The following is a 19,250-nucleotide window of genomic DNA, read 5'->3' as shown; positions in this document are numbered from 1 at the left end:
AGGGTTCGATGGAGGTGAAGTGGTGATGATGGGGAGCATGAGGCGAGGAGGAGAGGATGAGCGAGGGGCGATGACAGCCAGAAGGACAGGTGGTGAGCAAGGGAGGCATGAATAGAAGAATGATACGCAATGAGGAAGAGAGTTGATGACCTCAGTGAACGGGTAGTGAGGAGAAATGGAGGAATAAATGGGGAAAGTGATGGTGGGGTGTGGAGTGAGGTAACGGTAATCAAGCGGCGTGGGAAAATCAAGAAGAGATAACTACTTGAAGCGGTGAAGGGCTTGCAACAGAGCCCATCCAACCAGTGGCGTGCCTTGATAGATACCTAAGAACCCATGTCTGAAGAGACCTGACTGAAAGATCAATTTCTCTGTAATAATATTGGTAACTTAAAGTCTCCCAGACAGCTAAAGCTATCAGTAACTGAAATGTAGAAATGTATTTTTTTTTTTTTAAACATTTCCTCAATCAAGGTGTTTACTGCGGTTGTCTTTTTCTCTAGCTCACAGACCCTTCAGGCAGCAAACCAGTTTTCTCTCTTCAATGTTCAGTTGCTGAAGGGATTCTTGAAGTTGGGACATTTACTTCGGAAACTCCCCAAGAAGCCTTCTAACTTCACTCCAACACCTCAGGAAGTTCTTCATATGTAAGTTTCGTATACCAATGTATCACAGTGAACACTTTTTGTGAGTTTGAAGCAAAAACAAACCTCGGACTGGCCGTTGCGGGCACCGAGCAATACCCCGGTGTGCCGCAAGGGTGGGGGCCGGTGTTGGGCCCCTGGGGGCTGTTTTTGTTACAGGGCCGTTTATGCAGCATAGCTGCAAAATAGGCCCTGCAACAAAATCGGCCGAAAACCGGCCCCGGCAAAGAGGTCAGACCTCCCACCGGGGGCCGGCTGAGCACTTTGCCAGGGCCTATTTTGGTTCCCAGTCCGGCCCTGTAGACATACTGGGAAGCCTCCTAGCTGTTTTGTATGGATTGAGACCCGGAAGTCCTTTTCCGCGATCCTCCCCACCACCCCCTTTGAACCTCTTAGCAGGTCGTAAATGGGAACATTAAACCCCATGGAACGGAGAATTCACAGTGGTTCATAATTGCATGGTACTATTGGGGTGTTACCGTACAGTATCAGTAAATGCATAACTCAACATAGCATAAATACATGTTACGCAACATTTGCGCCTCACCTGTACCATGCAACTTGTAATGATGGCATAAAGAATGAATTTTAAGGCTCAGAAAAAGTCCAGAAACTGCTTTCTGGACTGTTTCTGTCAAGAAGTGTGAAGAATCTTTATGCCAGACTGTAAGTCGGATTCATGATCGATTATGCACATTGTTTTATAAAGTGGGAAAGCCAAGCGTAAGCCCTCATATGTTGCTTTACCAGTTTTAAAAAAGGTTTGTAGTGCAAGTATTGGCGGCCAACATTTTTCTTTTTAAAGTAATTTGCCACTGCATTCCAAAAAGGTGATGTGAAACCTGTTTATTTTCGCTGCCATCAGTCATGATGTGAGCTGGCACTAACAAGCGTTGGTAAAGCCAATTTTTATCACCTCTAAAGGTTTGAGTGCAAGCCTACCGGCTTTGCCAGTGTTTGTTGTTTTGTTCTTACTTTACCGTTCTGAAATAGACATTGGCCATATTGGAGCAGCAATATTAACAAACCAAAATACCCACCGGTGCGTCATGACACATGCAAGCTCATGTGTTGCATTGCATGTTTATCCTTGATGGCCATCTTGGAATGTTGAACCATTCCAAAATGGCCGCTGTATGTTGCGACCCATGCAAACGCATCCGTTGTGATGCCCCTGAACTAGTTTGGACTTTTTATTTTACTGTTCCTATATGGATGACAGCTATTAAATAAAATGTGTAGAGCGATTGCGCCAGTAGCCCTTTGAACCTGGCAAGCCCTCTAAAAAATACAAAGTAAAGATAATAGCCCAGCAAGGCTTTTTCTGGAGGACGCAATAAAAGCAACTGGGGGCGCGACAACTGTGGGATCTACAAGGGAACTTGGCAGGCTTTAAAAAAGCAGTGAACAACGTTGTCAGGAAAGAATCTCTCCTACAGTACAAAGCCTCACTGACGGAGCAAGCACACGGCTGGCTAACTGTACACACCTACAACAAACTTGTACCACAAACGTATCTTTTCACCAGCTTCACCAAAAAAACAAAAGAGTTATTCCTAAAATACCGGCTAGGAGTATTGCCCTCCGCAGACCATATGGCCCCTTGGCTGCATCCTCCAAAACCAGCAAAATGCCGCCTGTGCGAGAATGACGAGTAAAACATCATAAACCTCATTACTATCTGCAAGGAGCTGCAAATAGAGCGCAGGAACCTGCTGAGACCACTATTCAACAAAAAAGGGATCAGATAAGCAGTCCTGGCTAGGTTTTCAGGCGACGAAGTCCAAATGGCTTCTCGACTGGTAAAATATATCAAAGCCGTAGAAGCCGGAATCATCATAAAGAAAGATCAAATGGACAAAGAAACTGTATTTTCCACAATCTTGTAGCTAAGAACACACGGTCCACACAGATGCACAGTTTACTTACTGGTATAAATATGGACAGAGCTCCAAAAGGCACGTGCATATGGGGAGAAAGAACGGCATGCCTCCTGAAATGGAATGTGGACTGCAACGCATTTGGAAAAGGAAAGGGGGCCAGTTTAACCACAAAGAACCTTCCCCGAGGGATCGCAGCAACGCCTTAGCGACGGACAATCATACATCCCTAAAAAAACTTTCTCTTTGTCTTTACACTCTAATTCTCAGCACTGTTTAAGCAAAGTTCTTATCTTTTTAACAGTTTTTTTTACTCATCATAAGAACTATCACCTAGGCGGCTACAGATATCTTCTTTTTTTAACTGTTTTTATCGCTGCTGGTTTTTTGTAATGGTTTTTATTAACTGTACAATAAATATCACTTACTTACTCTAAAAAATACATAAATATAAAAAATAAATAGTGAAGCATAAAAAAAAACGAGGATGGACAGGGGATCACCAGTGAACAACGAAAACGCGGAGGGCGGAGGAATGGGGTGGGCAGATAGAGGGAGCATAGGAGTGGGGAGAGAAAGGATTTAACACCTTCAGCGCGGCGCGAATTTTTGCGCTGTGCTGAAGATGTTCAATAATTGGTGTGGCCATGACGGAATGGTTCCGTCATAAGCACAGCCCAGCCGGCGCTCGTGACGGAACCGTTCCGTCACAAGCATTGAAGGGGTTAATGTGTGTGTGTAAAACTATTTTTAGAACGTTCACATCAGAGAAATGCTGTGGGCTGATACCGAAGCTGATTGACAGCCTAGTAGCCAATGCATAAAAGCTGGCTGAAACAGTTGCCAATTGCTTAAAGGGGCTGCCCTAAAGCCCCTTTCTATATATGTGTTTGTGTATGTTGTGTAATGTGTTGTGTGATGAGAGTAGCTGTTATCAGACAGTTAAAGATGTCTGTGGCGAGGTTCATATTTAAAGTGATATATTCCCAAATTATTGTTAATTTACAGAATGAGAACATTCACTTTGGTAATTCTCCCTGGCACTGGAGATCTACAGACAACAAGTTATATTAATCCTAACTCGGGCGTAAAGCTGGACTGTTGCATCCCCATTTTGTAAGAATAAAATGTAAAGTTAGTTGTTCCTCGAGCACCATTTTTAAACATGAGTTGAAATGGGTATGATATAGGAGAGGTATTGATTGGACCTTTTTTAATATTCATTTCTATAAATGCTGTATATAAATGGCACACTTTTTATTCAGTTTACATTGTGTTTTGGTCTTTCCTGTCTAAACGCACTGACTACCAAATGTAGCTTGGATTTCCGTGGCTACTGACATTTTTAAGTCATTCTAAATGGCGTTTGTTATACCTCTGGTAACTTCCCTCTCCTGGTCTGCCAGTGATTTTATCAAATGTAGCCCTCTGAAGAAAATGCCCTTACGAAAGCGGAGGCTCTCAAAGGTTTCTGGCCAACTCTTGTTCTGAAGAGATATTTTTAAAATGAGACATCTTTTGAAAGACAGAAAATACATTAACTAAGGTAAATAACACATCGCTGTAATTTCAATGATTTAAAAAAGGCTATTTGCAGAATCTGCACATTTAAAACTGTAAAAGGCTTTTAGAACCTTACCCATTGTGGGTAATCTACTGAAAATATTTAAACCCTTTTCTTTTTGCTTTTCATACTTTGTCTGCGTTTTAATCCGAACGTATGGTTTAGTGTTGCAGATTTTGCATCGAGAGCTCTCTGCCTGTGTCCCCATAGAGGAGCTGTGGTTCAACAGATAGAATGGGTGCTCCTGAAGGCGAGCTATGGTCTCCTCGAGTTCCTGGTTGAAAAATCCAGTGGCAGACAGGAATGGACTGAACGGAGATGCCAGGCCTTGTCTGCACTCATTCGGCTTACGTCTATCCCTGCAGGCAAGGAACTTTTGAACATGCAGGAAAAGGTTTGTGCACAATGTATGAAAATGTATTCTTGTATGTCGGGGAATATGATTCGTAATATTAATTATAAAGCCATGTTTAAAAAATTGTTAGATTTAAATCCTTGTTGTGAAATGCACACGTTTATATTTATTGAGCGATAGTGACCGGGGTAGTGAAGGAACCATTGTTTAGCTGGAGTCATTGTTTCATTCTGACCCCCTGGAATTATTTCTTATTTAAGTATTTTACATCCATTACGTGTAAAGACACATTTGTCTTCACAATAACATCATAACGCTAAAAGCTGGCATTGTTATGTGGTTGGCACTTCATGTTTCAGGCCACATTCGAACAATAGGCTTTCATTGCAGGTTTGAACTGCATCAACTTGGATTATGGAGGTTCAGAGCTTCTGCCGGGTTCTCTGAGGGTTTGCACAGCATCAGCTTGATTGCTGCAGGTTAAGAAATTCTGCTGGGGTCTCTGTGGGTTTGCACTGCATCAGCTTGGAGGCTGCATGTGAAGAGCTTCTGCTGGGGTCTCTGGAGCTTCTGTCGGGGTCTCTGCGGGTTTGCACAGCATCAGCTTGGATGCGGCAGGTTAAGAGCTTCTGCCGGGGTCTCTGCAGGTTTGCACAGCATCAGCTTGGATGCGGCAGGTTAAGAGCTTCTACTGGGGTTTCTGCAGGTTTGCACTGCATCAGCTTGGATGCTGCAGTTGAAGAGCCTCTGCCGGGGTCTCTGCAGGTTTGCACAGCATCAGCTTGGATGCTACAGGTGAAGAGCTTCTTCCGGGGTCTCTTCGGGTTTGCACAGCATCAGCTTGGATGCTGCAGGTTAAGAGCTTCTGCCGGGGTCTCTGCGGGTTTGCACAGCATCAGCTTGGATCCTGCAGGTTAAGAGTTTCTGCCGGGGTCTCTGCGGGTTTGCACAGCATCAGCTTGGATGCTGCAGGTGAAGAGCTTCTGCTGGGGTCTCTATGGGTTTGCACTGCATCAGCTTGAATGCTGCTGGTTAAGAGCTTCTGCCGGGGTCGCTGCGGGTTTGCACAGCATCAGCTTGGATGCTGCGGGTGAAGAGCTTCTGCTGGGGTCTCTATGGGTTTGCACTGCATCCGCTTGAATGCTGCTGGTTAAGAGCTTCTGCTGGGGTCTCTGCAGGTTTGCACTGCATCAGCTTGGATGTTGCAGGTTAAGAATTTCTGCTTGGGTCTCTGGAGTTTTGCACTGCCTCAGCTTGGATGCTGCAGGTTAAGAGCTTCTGCCTGGATCTCTGCAGGTTTACACTGCATCAGTTTGGATGCTGCAGGTGAAGAATTTCTGCTGAGGTCTCTGGAGGTTTGCACTGCATCAGCTTGGATGCTGCAGGTTAAGAGCTTCTGCCTGGATCCCTGCAGGTTTGCACTGCATCAGTTTGGATGCTGCAGGTGAAGAATTTCTGCTGGGGTCTCTGGAGGTTTGCACTGCATCAGCTTGGATGCTGGCAGTTAAGAGCTTCTGCCGGGGTCTCTGCAGGTTTGCACTGCATTAACTTGGATGCTGTAGGTTAAGAGCTTCTGCAGGGTCCTCATTGTTTCACGCTGAACCCGCCACACATGTTCTGGGCTGCTGTACCTCTTGTAATTGGCACACCTTGAGAGCACAACTGTCTTTGATACTTATTATTGCCAACTATTGAAAATATGCATAGAGCAGGCTCTCATTCTCTATTGGCTGTTTCATGGAGCACTTGCTTTGTAATGAATGAGTAGCTATTTTACATCTATGAAGTATACAGAATCACCACACGTTACATTCTTTATGTCATAGATACAGTGTATAAGGAAAGACATATTTGTGTTTTTGCTGCAACCGTTTTTTTAGTGTTGTAGTCATGACTTACATTTTGCCTTCTGGAGCATTCCATTTACATCCATTATCAAGTATTAGCAAAGCCAACAGGTCTGACTTATACATGCCAACTTAGCCATGCACAAATTCTATTTGTATATTTTCATATAATAAATCCAGACTGTTGCCGTTGCCAATGTTTGTTTTGTCTTGAATCTTGAAAAAGTATTGCTGAATTATTGTTCATGTGGTAAGTCAGTTAAAATCACCAAACCTTTATATGACGCCTTTTGTTGAGCATGTGCTGTAAGGGATGTTGACAAAGGAGTGACTTGTAGCTAGCTCCAGGGTTTCTGTGTCTCAAACTGGTGACAACAATAAAATTCGAATTCAGCTTGGCAATACACTCTAAACAAAAAGACAGTTAATTGGTAGTCAGTCACAATGGATTCAGATGCATCCTTTGCCAAGGGCTGATCGGGCTAGCTCTAATGAGCTAAGACACCAGTACTCTCCTAGGAGTCATTGAAGACTAAGAATCTTGAATGCATGAGTTGTTCAATGTCATCGAGTACTGAAACTTGGCATAACCAACTCTACAACTTTGGAAAGGTGCTGTAGCATAAAGAGACTTTGCGGTCAATAATAAGTGGTGCCCTGTATTGTGAGGCCTTGTCGCTAAAGAAGGAAAGGACTCAGGGCATAGGCAGAAGGTTTGGCGGTATGGCAGAATCTAGAGAGCATTGTGAAATGAGTCGGGTAACATGAATAAATGGTGAATAGCTCCAATTTATTGAGGCACAGTGTAAAGGCAGTTTCCTTCGTGGTCAGAATTTTCAAACTGTTTGCTATTCAAGCAACTGTATTATTTATTCTACAACGGCTTCACTGAGATCCACAGAGAGGCGCCTTACCTTTAAGCCTACTAGTCACACATGGCTACAACACCCTCAGCGTCTATGGATTACCACGTGTCAGAAACTGAGTCCCGACCTATCTTCTCAGCACACACATTGATGATGCGACATCCCAGAGTGGAGAAAAAGCTGCCTTGACTTTGAAGGGGAGGATCTGTTAACCACAGCAAATGGACGGAGGGCAGGCAATTAGACACTGGCAATGGGAACACTGAATGGAAATCTGTTCTTGGAAGATGCCTCCTTGGAAATGGTGATCCTATCCAACCTGCTTTACAGACCCTGGATTTTTAGCCACTGGATGAAGTTGTCCTCAAAGGGTCTCCCATAAACCTCAGGGTCTGGCCGGCTTTTCAGTCGGATGTGAAAGTCACTCTATGTTTGAAAATCTGTTCCCTTCATTCTATCAAGGGCTCTATAGGCAAAGGAGTGGCTTGCTGCTTGTGTGGTAGTGGCTGATTTCCCCAATACACTAGGGTAATTTCTGGCTCACTGAGGCCACCCATTAGGGAGAAGCTTTCCACAGGACCCCAGGCTCACGGCCAGAACTCATGAGGGTACAGGCCCCTTTCTGCTTTCTCTTCACCTTAAAGCCCACTGAAGCAGGACATATAGTTGATGAAAGAAGGAGTTCCTTATCCTAATACAAAATAATGGCCTGAGGCCTGGAGAGGATCTTCTACACTAATGGAAGAGGAACAGAGGGGATACATCCTCCCAATTAAGGGGCCCATTAGGATGTAGGGCGTATCGCCACCGCCCGCATGGCGGTGGCGATCCGCCCTACATCCTAGCCGGCCCGCCACCCATTTCCCTCCACCATATTAGTATGGCGGGGGGACCGCGGCGGACAGGAAGACCGTCCGCCGCTTTTCCGCCCGATCAACGAGTTGACCGTGCAGAAAAGGATTTAATATGGTGGCGGTGTCTGTTAGACACCGCCATCAATGCCGCCACGGAAAGGCATGCGGGAATGGACTGCGGGGGCCCGTTGCGGGCCCCCAGGTACTCAGGGCAGTGGGGTTGCACCTATGGTACCCCCCAGCAGTTCCATGCACAACATGGCAGGCACCGCGCAGTGCCTGCCATGTTGTGCATGGAAGTGCACAACATGCCTTCCTGGCATTGTGGCGGCCGGTGCTGAGCGCACCGCCTGCCACAATGACAGGAATGCAGGATGCACCCGCCACTGTGGCGGGTGCATCCTAATTGCCCCCACGGGACCCCCGCCCTCATGGCGGGCGGTCTCATTTCCCGATAGGATGGCGGGCGAACAAAGTCTGCCCGTCATCCTAATGACCCCCTAAGTTTCAACGAATCAAAAAATAATCCCACCCAGTGGAAACAATTATCACATATAGGCACAGTTCTCTAGTCAGGAAGTCGAATCAGATGTTACTAACATGACTGGGAGCAAATCCTTTTTGTATTGTAACCCCCACACACTCTAGTAGTGTCATGCTGCATCATCGGGTTCGCCCTGGCTCCTAAATGCCAGGGCGGGCTCAACCGCATTCCAGGGAGCACTTTAGAGAAAAGGCCAGGGGTGTTAAAGATTAAAAATCCTCCAGACACTCCAGCAGCATCTAATCGGTTCTGCTACTCCCGGCGTGTGCTCCAGACGACCTTGTCAAAAGAGGCTGTGCCATTTACCAAGCATGCGAGAAAAGTGGCGACCAGGACAATCTGTACAGTCATTTTCTAATTACCAAAGCCATCAATTGGCCTGGGCAAATAGTCCAAGGTGCAAGCTCTCACCTCGTTTCCAGATATTTTATGTTCAACACCATTTGGGTCAGAGAACTATTAGTTAATGTGGTAAGTGATCCCTCTAGGCTCCATCCACTGTAGTTTTCAACTGTCAACTCCAGGATAGGGAAGGTCTAAGAAGCCCACCAGTTTCTCATTATTCACAACCCGCCCTTTATATTCTCCCATGACCCCTTTCAGTGAAGTTATTTTATTCTCTATACTTTGGTTGGACTGTTGCAGATATTTTAACTTTGACATTATCAAAGTCTGTCCTTGAGGCAAGCCCAAACCAGTGACGGCAGGCTCTTTGCCTGGAATCCCTCAGAAGGATGAAATCCTTCTTGTAAAGAAATCTCTCTTTTCCTTCTATCTTCAATTCTTATTCTCGTTTGGAATCATGATAAAGTGGTAATTGAGCTGCACACACATTATTGGGAAGCATGCTTGGCTCAGGACCGCAGTCCCATTGTACTCACATCTGGTAATTCCTGAGGGTTAAAACTCTTGTCATGCAGCAGAGTCTCCAATCACTCCTGTGTATTGAAGCACTCCGCCCACTGTTCAGAGTGAATTACTTCACTTGGATATTTTTGCTGCCACAGCTGTGCTTGTCAGTGGGATTCCCTCGAGGCACCAGCAGACTGGACAGCTCAATGCTGCTGTTCTCCCCCTTCTAGCTCACTACTGGTTGCAGTGCAGCTGTCACCGTGTGCCGTTGCTGTCTTGCCGTCTCTCATGGCACATAGGGAAGGCGAGCTATCCCGGTCTGACAGGGCATTGCGGAGGCCCCTGAGTCTAGGAAGTAGGTCCTAGGTAATCCACCTATTTTGCTCTTAGATGACCAACATCCCTTCCCCCCAAAGCATTAATGCCTAAGTGCAGCCCAGAAATAAAGATCTGTGCCAGAGCATCCAGAGCATCCAGGAATGACAGCCATGTTGGAGAGTTGGTTGCACCGCCCCAGTCAATTTTATTTGTAGAAGTCATTGGGCTAGATAAGAGCTTGTTGGTATATCTGAGCTACTCTCAGGCTCTGTCCACAAAGAGGTTATCATCCTGTAAACAAACAATATGTAAAGCCAATAGGTCTGGTGCTGGCTGCTCACCTTTTGACTTTGCCAATGATTATTTTGTTTATGATTTTTTTTATTATGAATACAAACAACTCACAAGCGGACTGATAGCAGTGTTGGGGGAGCTGCCAAACCCGTACTTGAGTAAAACAAGCATTGTCTAAAAGCCAGTATATATATTTTTTTTTAATGGGAAAGTATACATTGCACTAGTAGTTCCTAGTGTAATGTTTAGAGTGCTGGCAGTCTAGTCCGCCAGCAGGAGGTCATCCGCATGCCAGGCGTGGCCTGCGGGGTTAAAATAAAAGGGGTGATCCCGCACATGGGGTCATCTCCCATACCCAGCAATAAAGTGTGAGCGGCCCGTTATTTCCAGAGGCCCCCAAACAGTCAATTAACCTGGCCTGCACATTGGCGACGAGGGAGGTCGTGACCCTTGCCTCGATTAGCTGCCCCACTTTGCCTCACCTGCCGCTGTGCACACTCGCTGCCACACCGAATAGCGGCGACTGCTGCAGTACCTTGATCGGCGCTGAGGCGGTGTCGTGACCTCCACGGGTGAGTGCTGCCTGCTGAGGTGTCCCACTGCATTGGGGATGCTCCCTGACGACCTCCAACGTCCGCCCTGCTTCCCGACGAACTGCTCTGCTGCCGCGCCGCTCACTGGTTGAGCGCTGTCTCCGCGGGGGTGGTGCGTTACGGCCGGACGGCTACCACTCCCCGGGAGCCAAAGACCGGTCCAGATTCAGCGCCTGCCGCCAGGCTGGAAGGAGCGGAGTGAGAGCGTAAGCCCCCAGCTCGTGTGGAGCGCTTTTGCTGAGAAGGCGTGGGCAACGTGTGCCCTAGCAGCTAGCCGCCTGCAGGACTGGGCCCAGCAGAGAGGAGAAAATAAAGACATTAAAGGGGAAGACTCTCACCACCAAAAGGGACTGCAACCCCAAGGGAAAATATCAAGAAAAAAAACAGACTGTCATGCAGTGAGAAGCCTCAGTGGCAAGACAGGAAGCCAAGTGCCCACAAACACACGTGGACAAGGAAGAGGCTCAGCCCACCAGTGGAGCTGACAAAGGAATCAAAGCAGTGGGAGCACAGGCAGCGCACCAGACATATAGCACACTGAGGCGGGAGGCAAGAGGATGCACGTCCAGAGAGGAGACACCAGGAAAAGTGTCAGGACACGAATCGCCACACATACAAAGGGGACAAGGACAGAAGAGGGGAGTGAAGACACCCACCCACAGGAAATATGGGTGATGAAGACCCAGCCCAGGCACCACATAGACTTCCAGTCCAACAGGCACTTACCAGGGTATTGCCACCCTTCAGCGAACTAGAAGATCCAGCCACAGCGTCCTGAGGTGAAAGATATGGATAGAGCGCCTGAATAACTATTTCATAGCCACCAGGGAGACAACAGACGGGGCAGTGAAGAGGTAGCTACTTCTCCACTATGCTGAGGACGAAATATTCAAGCTGTTTAAACACTTGCTGAACACAGGTCCGGGCACGGATTACTACACCGCAGTGACAGCATCAGACGGACACTTCGACCCCCAAATTAACCCCGATTTTGAACAATTCAAGTTGCGCCAGGTCTGCCAGAGGGAAGGAGAGTTGATTGATGGGTTCTACACTCTACTGCGCAAACTGGCCAGCACTTGCACGGAGGACGATCAACCAAAGGAGATCAGAGCCCAGCTCATCCAAGGGTGCCAGGACATGACGCTATGAGGCCTCATCCTGCCCCAGCCAAAAATTGCCTTGGAATACATACTCATACTAGCAAGGACCCATGACCTATCGGCAGCCAGGCCCAATGAGATGGACCAAGCACTGAAAAAGTCTCAAGGAAGACAGAGACCATTAAAACAGAGCGGGTTGATGCCATCCGAACGGAGTGACACACCCAGGAATACAAAGCCAGAGGCGTCTAAGGCGCGGTGTGGGTATTGTGGGCATGAACCAAATGCAGAGAAAGACTGCCCTGTGCAAGTAAAGACCTGTGCGAATTGTAGAATCCCTAACCACTTTGCAGCGGTGTGCAGGAGGAGAAATTGTGGCCGAGAAACCCGAGGGCAGTAACCACCATCCCGGGTAGTACATAAACTGTCTCTAACTGACTACAGACAGAAGGAAAAGCCACCAAGGGCGAGCCGAAGATATCAAGGGCCGGAGGACTGATCCACAAAGGAGGAGGTAGAAACACACCTGATCTCATTCACACGAGAGCTCAAACGCCGCAGAAGACCTCAACCCATGGTGCAAATCGCAGGATCAGAGTTGAATGCGATTATCGACACTGGGGCGTCGGTAAACGTGAATGGCCTCCAGCAATATAAACACCTCCAACCCTGGCCACTGATCACCCCATCCCGGTCCAAGATATTTTCCTACGGGAGCCACACCACTTTGCCACTAAGGGGTAGGATATCCGTCCTGATCAGGTCTAACGACCAGGAGTTCACCACTGTTATACATGTGATAGATCGTGAAGCGGACACCCTGATAAGCAGCCACACAGCGGAAGACCTAGGCCTAATGTCTTTCGCCAGGAGCGTCCAAGCACACCAGGTCGACAAAGTCCTTGACCAGTTCCTGGAAATTTTCCAAGGGCTAGGGCACATCAAATGTGATCCTATCAAGCTACACATCGACAAGTCCATTACACCAGTCGCGCTGCGACACCAGCGAGTCCCATATCACCTGAGGCCCTTGGTGGAAAAGGAATTAGAAAATCTTGAGAGGCAAAGAGTGATCGAGAAGGTTTCGGGGCCGATGCCGTGGGTGTCCCCGATGGCAATCGCAAGGACGCCAAAGCAGCCTCTGTATCGATATGAGGTTGCCCAACCAAGCCATTAAAAGGGAGCCTCAAATTACGCCTACAGTGGATGATATCATTGCGGATGTTAACGAGTTAAGGTGGTTTTCTAAAATCGACCTGAACGCAGGGTATCACCACCTGCGATTAGCGGAGTAAAGCCGCTATATTACAACGTTTAGTACCCACCTAAGTTTGCGTCGTTACAAACAACTGAACTTCGGGATATTCTCAACACCAGAGGTATTCCAGAACACTATCCGCGAAATGCTGTCCGGGCTGCCCGGAGTGATAAACGTCAGCGATGACATTTTAATGCACTCTGCCACGGCCGCTGACCATCACCGACATCTGAAGAATATGTTACGTCGCCTCAGTGAACATGGCGTGACCCTCCACCGATTGAAGTGTCAATTCTTCCAACCGTCATTGGAGATCATTGGATACGTATTCAACCAGGAGGGCATTCAAGTAGATCCCAAAAAATCACAAGCCATCCGGAGTGCTCCAGCCCAAACCACGCTTATGGAAGTGAGGAGCTTCCTTGGCATGGCCACGTACTGCAGGAGGTTTAACCCCGATCTTGTCACCCGTGCCGAGCCATAGGACTGGGGCGGTGCTTGCCCAGGATCAGGAACCAGGTAGGTGGGCAGCTTTGTCGTTTGCCAGCAAGTCGCTGACTCCCACGGAAGAAAAGTATACCCAGATTGAGTGGGAGGCGCGCGCGATAAAGTGGGTATGCAACCATTTCCACCTGTACCTGACGGGCCAGCCATTCACTGTGGTCACCGACCATTCTATTCTATTCTATTCTATTCTATAGTTTTGGTAGAGCGCGAACAGCTGCCCCAGCAATGAGGCGTCCCGGCGCTAAGAACCAAGAACCTGGCCTAATCGGAAGAAGGATAAAAAGGGACATTACGGGAGAGGGAATAGATAGGTTTTTACTGCTTTCCTGAACGCCGGTAGGCTTTCTATGGAGCGGATGTGTTGCGGCAGATCATTCCAAAGTTTGGCTCCAAGAAACCTGAAGGAGCGGCCGCCCATGCGGCAAAGTTTTATGCGCGGGACGCATAGAAGGTTTTGATTAGAAGATCTTAGGTTTCGTGACGGCGCATAGGGGGTAAGAAGTGGTCGAAGCAGAGGGGGGGTATCGAGTTTGAGGATTTTGAAGGTCATGATGAGAGTCTTGAATTTGATTCTGGAATCAACGGGTAGCCAGTGTAGTTTTTTGATGGTCGCTCTGGCTGAGCACCTACGGGGGAGGCCGACCAGAGTTCTGGCCGCAGAGTTTTGTACACGTTGGAGTCGTGCAACCTCACTTTTGTTGGCACCAAGAAGGAGTACATTGGCGTAGTCAAGACGCGAGAGGATGGTGGCTTGAATAATTAGTTGGCGAGTTTTGGCGTCGAAAAAGCCAAGTATGTGGCTAAGGCTCCTCAGCAGACCAATACAGGTGCCAGCCACTTTTTTAGTGTGGGCCTGAAAGTTGAGTGAGGCATCCATCCAAATGCCTAGATTTTTCACTAGGGATTTGGGAGAGGGGATGGTGCCTAGGGAGGACGGCCACCAGTGCTCATTCCAGAGGCTGGTGTTTTTGCCAAGGAGCAGCACCTCTGTTTTACCAGCATTGAGTTGTAGACAGTTCATTGTCATCCATTGGGCAACCGCGGAGAGGCCGTTTTTGAAGCTAGAGGAAGAGTTGGAAGGACCTTCTGAAAGAGCGATGGCCAGCTGTGTGTCGTCGGCGTACGACACTAATGTCAGGCCCCACTCTTTGGCCACTGCCTCTGGCGGCAGTGGCCAAAGAGTGGGGCCTGACATTAGTGTCGTACGCCGACGACACACAGCTGGCCATCGCTCTTTCAGAAGGTCCTTCCAACTCTTCCTCTAGCTTCAAAAACGGCCTCTCCATCAGCCCCTGGTCCCCCTTTTTAAGGGGACAGCCCCTCACCCACCTCCACGGATTGAGGGATGGGCGGTACAACTTCACCCATACCAAATGGATGTGGTGTATCAGCCAGGGGCGAAGAACCCTACAGATTTTCTGTCCCTACGCCCAGCACCGAAAGAAGGGAACGACCCGGAAGGATCAGAGCAATATATCAACATGATCTCAGTAGCTGCGTGCCCCCAGGAATGACACTTGAGGAAATCAAGGAAGCCGCCAAGCAAGATACGATATAAACACAGACTCCCTGAACAGACTAACACAGGGGCACCTGAAGACCAAGAAGAGCTGACGAAGATCTGGAGGGTGAGGAGTGAGCTGAGCGCCACGGCAGATGGAGTACTCCTAAGAGGCTCGAGGCTGGTGATACTGAAATCTCTGAGGCACAAAGCAACCCAGCTGGCCCATGGAGGCCACCAGGGCGTGACAAAGATGAAGGCAAGGATGAGGGAGACGGTCTGGTTCCCAAAACTCGAGGTGATGGTGGAAGACCTAGTACGCCGATGTCCAGCCTGCCAGATAACCAGCGCTCCGGAGAGGCCGACCCCCATAATCACTGAAGAGGCCTGCACCAACCCATGGTCGAAAATAAGCATTGATTTGGGGAGTTTTCCTGGCGGGAAACACACGCTAGTCCTTGGAGACGCATTCTCCAAATATCCCATAGTGGAACCAGTCGGCTCGACCGCTTTTGCACATGTGGCCCTGGTCCTAGAGAAGGTGTTTGCCACATTCGGATTTCCCCTGGAATTCAGGAGCGATAATGGGCCCCCGTTCCACGGAGCAGAGTTTGCCGTTTTCCTCCGTCAGCGAGGGATCCATTGCCGCCGTGTCACACCTCAATGGCCCCATGCTAACGGGGATGTAGAGCATTTCATGAGGACCCTGAACAAAATGCTGCGCATAACAAGTGTGGAACAAGCGGATCCGGAACAGCGTCTTCACAAGTTCCTCAGGGAATACCGGAGAACCCCACACTGCACAACGTTAAGGAGCCCATGGTCCCTTATGTTTAACGGCCCACAGAGGGACCTGATCCCCACGTGTCCAGGGTGGACACCCCCCGCTGGACGTCCAGGAAACCCAAGCAAGGCAAGAGTGACAGAACCGTCAAGCAAGCATTCGGTGCCACACTGCACCCAGGTCACTCCGACCCGGTGCCACAGTCATACTCAAAGACCGCCAGCCTGGAGGAAAATTCTGGACCACCCATGAACCAGGCACCTGGACAGTTGTTGCCAACAGTGGAACTATGGTGATGGCTTAGAAGGGTAGTGAGTAAATCTCGCATAACATTTCCTGATTCAAGGAGGTCCCAACAGAGTCTTCAGAACCCAGCCTTCAAGTCCTGTGGAGCCCAGGCAGAAATAGGCAGAGCCCCGATGAAGACAGAGACAACGTGCTGGAAGCTACCCCTTCCCCAAGCCTGCTACCTCCTGGTACGCCTCTCAATGGGTCTTTGGCCAGTGAATCAACCCTACGAAGTCAACCTCATCGGTACAGCATACGACCCAACCCTCGCCCTAAACGACACCTTCAGGATTTTGCACGTTAAGGCTCAAAAGACTGATGCAGCTGAACTGTGTATGCTAACTGGACATTTAGAAGTTTTGTTTCAAGAACCAAGTTGGAGAGGGATGTAATGTGTTGGCGATCTAGTCCGCCAGCCAGAAGTGTACACACGTCATCTGCAGGCCAGGCGTGGCCTGCAGGGTTAGAATAAAAGGGGTGATCCCGTATGCGGGGTCATCTCCCATACCCAGCAATACAGTGTGAGTGTCCCGTTATTTCCTGAGGCCCCAAACAGTTAATTAACCAGGCCAGCACACCTAGCACTAAAGGGGGCTACTTGTTGTGTGGATAAATGTCTTTACTTAAAGTCAGGTAAGCCAATGGTTGAAATGGGCTTGACCGTAGCCTACACGTTGTGGGGGGTGGAAGCAAAACAGGAACGGGACCAATGGATGAAGTGAGCTGACTGAAAGCCTCTGAAAATAAGTATGTATATTATAGCTATTAAGTTACAAGAACATTTTTGTAAAGTTCAATAAAAACATATATTTTGTATGTAGGAAAGCGAGAGTCTGTCATGTGCTGGAAAAACACTACAAGTCGAAGAAAAAATGTAGATTTCTTTTAGCAAGAGTTTGGCAGTAATTAGAAGTCCAGCGCTTAAACGCACACAAGATCGAATATTGCCATAGCATAATCGCAGGTTTACGAGTACAAGTAGTGAAACAAGCATTTGCAATGCAATAGGTCTCGCATTAGGAAAGTTTGAGGTATTGGTATTGCAAATGACAAATATTTTATTTATGTGTTGGTATTGAAAGTAGGGAAATTACTAGCTTTGCTCACGGCTGCCCGAGGCACTACCGGGCTCCGTGATTATTTTTAGAGGCTACGAGGGATTTTTAAAATCGGAACTGTGTATTTCATGTTGCACTTTGCACTTTGTCTGTTAACCCCCTTTTTGTTATACAGGCTACTCACTTGATCACATTTGCTTACATCTGTGCATTTGCCCCTGACTTGTCCCCTGGCAGGCGATCGAAGCGCTGCCCGGGACCCGACTTTGGCCGCCATTTTGGGTGAGGAGCCTGGAGTGGAGCGGAGGCGAGCGGACTAGCGCTCGGCCCCTCCCGCACTCAGCCCTATAAAATGGCCCCCATCCACAGGAAGCGCAGCGGGCGCGACGCAGGCGCGCCGGAGTTGCGCCTGAGTTAAGCCCGTCTGCGCCCGTCCGTGACCAGACGGGACCTGGGGCCACCCCCCCTACTTCTGGTTTTACGATCCCCAGACTTACATACTCCCGCTCTTCTTTGTATAGCCTTCGACCGTCACCTGGTATTTATTGTTCTCTCTTGCGCTGTCACGACGCCCCTTTGTCCTGCGCTGCATGTGCTCTGGCTCTCACATCCTTTCCCTCAGAGCTGTGTATTCCCTCTTCCTCTTTCTGGATTGCCACCCCTTTCCCAGTGACTGCATATCCCTCTGACTCCCCTCCTGACCTTAGTTTTATTAGTTTAAATTGCAGATCTCTGCCTAAACACAAGAGGGACATATTTGACCTCCTCACATCGTCTAGTCCGTCGGCCTTGTTTCTAACTGAAACCTGGCTTAATGACTGTTCTGGGCCGGGCATTGCCACTGCCCTCCCTGATGAATACACCTTCGTGGGGCGAAACAGAACTCTCAGGGATGGAGGTGGCATTGCCATTATTTACAAGAGGAGCTATTCCTGCAAGTGGGAAGACCTTGACATCCCTAATTGTGAGGCAGGTAGTTTTAAATTGCTATTATCCCCGAATTTTACATTGTCCGGTGCTCTTTTGTATCGTCCGCCTGGGGCGGCTGGCGCATTGGCAGCTGCCCTTCCTGAGCTTATTGCTCCCCTTTTGCTGGAATCTAATAATTTCCTGTTATTAGGTGACTTGAACATCCATTTTAACGACACCTTATGCTCTACTAGCACTCATCTTATACAGGACTTTGCCGCCCTCAATTTAAGTCTTCTCAACTCCGGTCTAACTTATAAAGGCGGCAACCTACTAGACCCAATCTTTGCTAATCTGGACACTGTAACCTGTCTACCTTCCAGACCTATTATTTGGTCTGACCATTTTATTGTAGAGTTCCACATTAAGACAGCGGGTGCGCCTTGCCCTCCTGGCAACCCACACTTCCTTAGAACCAGTAGAAATTGGCAAAGACTAAACCTGGAGCAACTTAATAATTCCCTAGAAAAGACCTTGCCTCCTCTTTCTAATATCTCTACGGATGATGTGGGGACGATTAGTACCTGGCTTACCTCTGCAATTGATTTTTGCCTCCCGGCACGTAAATGTAAGCAACATTTTCTGCACCCCCCTGCTCCTTGGTTGAATGAACAACTAAAAATGGAGAAGTCCCGCTGCAAAAGACTGGAGCGTATTTGGAGGTCAAACTACTCTCCTGCAGATAAAGAAAACTACAAACTCGCATTACATAAATATCACGCTCTATGTAATACTGCCAGGGCCAATCACGGTAACAACACGATACTGAAAGCCCAGAATTGTCCCAAAGCTCTTTTTAAGGCAGTTCAGGAACTATCCGGTATGTCATGTGCTCCCAAAGCCCCCTGTCTGGATAGCACTCAATGCAATTCCTTGGCGGACTTCTTTACGGAGAAAATTGACAGCATCTACGCGGGTTTTGGAGCTTTACCATCTGTTTCATCCAGTTCATTCATACAGAACCATGACCAACTATCCATTCAGGACGACCCTGCACGGTCCTTATCTCCTCTATTAGATAAGTGGGAGCTCATTTCTATGTCTGCCTTCCAGAAACTGCTGGCAGAGATCAAATCCGGCTCTCCCTTGGATCCCATGCCCCCCCAGATTCTTTGTACCCTAGCCTCCGTCTCACTTGACTGTATCTTGGCTCTCTTGAATGCTTCTCTCA

The 19,250-nt window shown here is 48.3% G+C and overlaps 1 protein-coding gene across 1 annotated transcript in view; it reads left to right on the top strand.

Moving 5' to 3' along the window:
- LOC147708987 (uncharacterized) overlaps positions 1-19,250 on the top strand; it is a 540,404-nt gene that overhangs the window by 367,958 nt on the left and 153,196 nt on the right. The window contains exons 13-14 of the mRNA XM_086927584.1: positions 504-647; positions 4,254-4,482. Of these exons, the coding sequence (XP_086783710.1) occupies positions 504-647; positions 4,254-4,482 (373 nt within the window). The remainder of the gene's footprint in view (positions 1-503; positions 648-4,253; positions 4,483-19,250) is intronic.

Source organism: Lissotriton vulgaris, chromosome 6 (genome assembly GCF_964263255.1).
Source record: "Lissotriton vulgaris chromosome 6, aLisVul1.2, whole genome shotgun sequence".
In the NCBI taxonomy this organism is placed as follows: domain Eukaryota; kingdom Metazoa; phylum Chordata; class Amphibia; order Caudata; family Salamandridae; genus Lissotriton; species Lissotriton vulgaris.
Note: the sequence above shows the minus strand (reverse complement) of the source record. Positions and strands in the feature narration are given on the sequence as shown.